At 15.9% G+C, this 5,777-nt stretch overlaps 1 protein-coding gene across 2 annotated transcripts in view; it reads right to left on the bottom strand.

Annotated features, from left to right (window-relative positions):
- Nucleotides 1-5,777, bottom strand: part of LOC102679431 (alpha-tubulin N-acetyltransferase 1-like) — a 38,184-nt gene that overhangs the window by 2,527 nt on the left and 29,880 nt on the right. For both annotated transcript variants that reach the window (XM_006624024.2, XM_006624023.2), the window contains 3 exons: nt 2,460-2,565; nt 2,167-2,251; nt 745-791 (listed from right to left, as the gene is read on the bottom strand). In XM_006624024.2, the coding sequence (XP_006624087.1) occupies nt 745-791; nt 2,167-2,251; nt 2,460-2,565 (238 nt within the window). The remainder of the gene's footprint in view (nt 1-744; nt 792-2,166; nt 2,252-2,459; nt 2,566-5,777) is intronic.

The raw sequence follows: 5,777 nt of genomic DNA on the forward strand, positions 1-5,777 counted from the left end.
TAATAATATATAATTATATATATAATATATATATATACAATATTAATAGTAAATAATTATATATATTAATATAAATATATAAATATATATGAAAAGACAATAGATGATGTATTATCTTTTCATCGAAATTTTAAGATATTCAAAATTAGTCAATAATATATAAAGAATATTTAAAAATTTATTAACCAGCATTTTTCTCATAAATTAAGTAAAAAATCATATAGTTTTGAATATCATGATCATACATATAAATAAATTTGTTTTGACATATAGTTTCATATGCGCATTTAAAAAATTAAAAATCATTTTCATTTCTCAAAAAATATTGAAAATATAAAAAAATTGATATGCATCATTACAGCTTAAAAAACAAAAAAAACTTTTTTTTTTAACATTTTTTTCTATTTATCTTTTACGAAAATAATGCTGGTAAATCTTTGAACACCTGTATATAATAAATTCATATAATAAATACATATATAATAAATTCAATATTTAATAAATATTATGAATCTAATATATCGCTATTAATTACTGCAAATCATTGACATAACTTAAAATAATATTATTCATCTAGAATTATTTGAATACTGAAAAACTAATTAAAAATTTAAAATATTAAATGTCCAAGAGGACTTTTGCACATAGATAAAAAGAAATTAATTATTAATTAATATCTGAATTAGATCCAATTTTTATAGAATTGTTCAACTATTTAAATGATTATTTTTTTATTTTACTTACCCAGTACGCTCGGCAGATGGACCAAGCACGGTAGTATTATGGATTATCTAGAATCAAATAATTATGTGTTCTTAATTAATATAGGATATTTATAAAATATCTTTATCTTAGAATATCTTCAAGATTGAGATCTATCTAGAAATCAAGACAAAAATTAGTATGCAAAAATGTCGATTAAAGCTTTATTAAGTTATAAACAATTTAAATTTATAAAATAATATAGAAATAGATTAAACAACGACAGAGATGAAAAAATCTTATAAGATATCTCACAAATATATTAATTTTGTGTATAATATATATACTATATTATGAATAATGATGAAATTTGGAATACTTTTAATTACTTCAAATGCATATTATACATCAAGTTGTAAATTCTAATTTCTTAATTTTTATTTTTGTTCTTAAGTCTAAAAATTTTTGAAAGTTTTAAAAATCCTGAAAATCTTAAAATTTTTTGATTTTTTGATTTAAAATTCTTAAGAGTTATTTATCTCTTACAATTATATATTTTTCAATATTAGTTACTTGAGTCAGAATTATATAATTTCCATTTTAGATATTGATTAATTAATAATCAAAAACGAATAAAACTGAAAAGTAAATAATAAAAATGAGACAAAACTTTCAAAAATTTCGAATTTTTCAAGATTCATACAAAATATTTTTAGAAATTTTGAGAGTTCAAATTATATTCGAAATGATTCGAATTTTCTGCCATTTTACAAATTTAAAATAATTCGAATCATTCCAAATTCTATTTTTAATTATAAACAGTATTATTATATTAAAATATTAAAAAATGCATTTATAAAAGTTTTTCAGATATTTAATTAATTTAAAAAAAATGAAGTTATACACATTAATAATTAAAAATATAATACTTTATCTTTTAATATTTGAAATGAATACTATTTGTTTAAAAAATTTAATATCGATTAAAAAATTAATTAAAATCCACTTGAACAACTAATGAATAACAAATGAATAATAATGAACAATAAATGAATAACATTTATAAATGTATTATAAATAATATTTTTTACTTATGGAATACTTTATTTATGGAATTTATTTCAATTATTAAAAGATAGAATATTGTAATTTTCAATCATTATTTTTTTAAAACAAATTGATCATTTGAAAAAATCTATTTATTAATATTTTGTATTAAAGCCATTGACAAATTATACTTATAAAAATATTATTAAATAAAATATTATAATTTATCTAAGGTTACTTAAATTAATTTAAATACTAATCTTAATAAATTAATATAAAATATTTAATTTATATGTATCCGTATTTAATGAAAAAAATATATATGTGTTTTTAACATTATATTTTATTATAAATTAAATTAAAGTATTATATGATATATCGCATTTGACGATTATCATTTTTTTATATCGTACTTACATTGGCCATGGAACAAGGCGGTCGTGCTGCAGCATATCTACCAAATGAAGTGCGTGAAATAGAGGAAGAGTAAGAAACATTCAAACTGAAACCAAGATAGAAATTATCAATCTGATTTTTTTCTAAAATAATAATAATTGTGTTGTATTAAAAATATTTTGAGAATCATAAAATTTATTATTTAATATAAGATATTAATTTAAAATATTCTTTACTTATATCATTATCATAATATATATAATATCTATAAATTTTCTAATTATATTAAGTATCATAAATAACAATCATTGTACCTAGAATTATTCTTTACAATGTTATTATGTATGGTATTCGATGCACCGATATCAATCGAATTTTTTGGGGGCAAGCTGTATCTATTAGTTCTTACATCTTGATGTTCTGTAAAATATAAAACAAATATTATTACATGAATAATATATACATAAATAAAATTATCCAAAAATCTAAAAATTTAATAAAATTTGAATTATTTTCATATTAAATAATAATCATAATTTCTTCCTTTTATGTACATAAAAATCTTTTCTATTCTATTTTGATTGTATATATATATATCATAATATATATCATAACTTTTCATGTTCCTTTGTTCCCTGTCGTATTTTAATAATTTTTATAATATAAATCTATTTTCAATAACATTTTTATTAATCTTTAATAATCTGATTTTTCCTTTAATAATTATAAATTAATTTTTACTAATAAAATAATTTAATAAAAATAATTTAATATTAATAAAATATTAATAAAAATATATATATATAAAAGTTAAAATAAAAATATTAGTAAAAGTTTATATAAAAATATATATAAAAGTTTAAATAAAAATATTAGTAAAAATAAAAGACAACAGGAATATCGTTTAATTCTAATAAAAATAACTAGAATATTAAATTATATATAAGTATTTTTTAGACTAAAATTTAAAATTCTTCAATAGAATAATATTACTATTACTATTATATGACTTAATATATTATTTATATTAAATATCACTTAATATTTTAATTTATAATTTATGATCATTTTCACTTAATTTAAAATCAATTTAATTTTATACTAGAAATTATGTCAAAAAAATTGGATCAATTCCATTATAACCAATAATTTTATTAAATCTCAATTCACCGTTTATCACTGAATCGATCACAGTTTTGATTCGATCAAAAGATTTATATAATAAGATCATTACATAAAATGACATTAATCGGGATTTTATATCTCTCTAAATAAGAATTATCGATTTAGGACACAGCTATTGAAGAACGAAATATAAAACGAATCCGACCTTCGTTATATTATTTCTTGAAATCAGATCGACAATGGATTCATAGACCGCTCTATAAATATTACTTTTATAGAAATGCTTTGAAGAAGTCTCATTAAATTTTTAAATTATTAAAAATTGTATTTACATTGTTTTGTACATGTAAATTAATATATTTAAGATTTTTGATAAAAAATAAACAATTTTATGAAAATATATAATTATAATTTATTTTTTTGTACATAAGAAATCTATTTTTTTCAGATAATAAATTTATTTAAATGATAATAATATATAATTTTTGCAATCTTTATAATAATAAAATAGAAATTATATCAAACTATCAATTTTTACATTTCTTTATTTGCATTAAATCACATGGGAAGTTCTATCAAATATAATATAATTATAATATAATATAAATATAATATAAATCTTATAATTATTATCTTATAATAATTAATTGAAATAGTATAAATTTTATTTTTATATTTTTATATTTTTATATTTATTATTATCTTCTATTCTATTTTATCTTTATTTTCTTGTAATCTATATTTAATCTATATTTAAATTTTTTGTAAATATACATGTATAATAATAAATGTAATATGAAAGTTATATCTTTTTTTTATCATTCTCTATGAAATCGCATATAATATAATAATTAGATAAAATTTATATAATAATTAGATAAAAACCGTGTAGATAACTCTTTCTTGTAGAAATTAAAATGCACAAAGAAAACAATCATTTACATATAGAGTAAAACTTATTATATAAAAGAAAAAGAATACACAAAATAATATTCTTTTGTTCCTACTTTCTCTATTTATTATAGGGTAAATTTTATAAAATTCAAGTTAAAATATCTCTTAATAAATTTTTATTATAAATGTTTAATAATTTTTTATAAGAAATAATTTATTGATTAATTTATTAAAAAATATATATTTTTATTTAAAAAAAATTTGATCTTTGTATATCTTCTAAATTTTATTTTTATTTGTAAAAAAATTAATAACATATCATATTATATTTTCTTTTATAGTATACAGACAATTTTCAAAAAATATCCAATCAATATAGATCTTTATAATTATATTTTTTCGATATAAAATTATTTTTATTATTAATGAAGATTTAATATCAAATGAGTTTCTTAATATATTGAATATACACAAAGGAATTGATCTAGGAATTGATAATATTAACTCAAGTAATTTAATAATTAAATATATAATATATAATATTATCATAATAACATTACTATTATATTATATTATATTATATTATATTATATTATATTATATTAAAAAAAATTATTTCATAGATGCGAACAAACTAAAAACCATTGTCAAGATCTTATATAAAATGTTTATATTTGAATAATAAGCAGATGTGAATGAACATTAAAAATTTGCACTTCATTTACGTCAAAAGAATTAATTGCAAAACATATTGATATATTGATTGGATTTCCTTTTAGTGACTATAAATCTTTAAAGTCTTGAATTTTTTTTAAAAAACTTTATGAAGTTAATGAAGTTTTAACAAAGAAAAATCATAGAATAGTATTAGAACTAATAAAAATTTCATTTTTTAACATTTTGAGGCATAAATATCTTTTGCTTCAATTCATATAATTAAAATTTTTAATTTTAATAAATTTAATAAATGTTTATATGTATATGTATATAGAATATAATGAATTATATATGAAATAATACATTTTTTATGTATTGAAATATTATTTTGTAATATTACTGAATACAATAATATTATTTTTATTTTTGAATAGGAAATCAATCCTTATAATTCAGCATTTTTTATATTTTATATTTTATATTTTATATTTTATTTTTTATATTTTTATTATTTTATATTTTTTTTTGTTTTATTTTGTATCATTATAAGATTATATTTAAAAAAAAATATAAAAATTAATTTATTTAAATTAATATTAAAATTATTTCATCTTCTATTTGATATTCATATATAGAATTTTTATATATTTAGTGCATATTTAATATATTTAAATACATAAAAACTTTTGAAAAATTAATTTTGGAAAAATCGATTTGGAAATAAAAGAAAAATTTTGTGTAAGAATTGAAATTTAGATTAGATAAAACAAAAATAAAATGAGATTATTCTCGTTCTATTTTGCATTATCTAATTCAAATTTAAATTACTTATATTTAATAACATTTTTGTATATTATCATTATTAATCATAATTACTTTAGCCTCTAGAATCGATATTCCAAAGATATCATATGAATATATATATATATATATATATATATATATATATATATATA

This window comes from Apis dorsata, unplaced genomic scaffold, assembly GCF_000469605.1.
Source record: "Apis dorsata unplaced genomic scaffold, Apis dorsata 1.3 scaffold_984, whole genome shotgun sequence".
In the NCBI taxonomy this organism is placed as follows: Eukaryota; Metazoa; Arthropoda; class Insecta; order Hymenoptera; family Apidae; genus Apis; species Apis dorsata.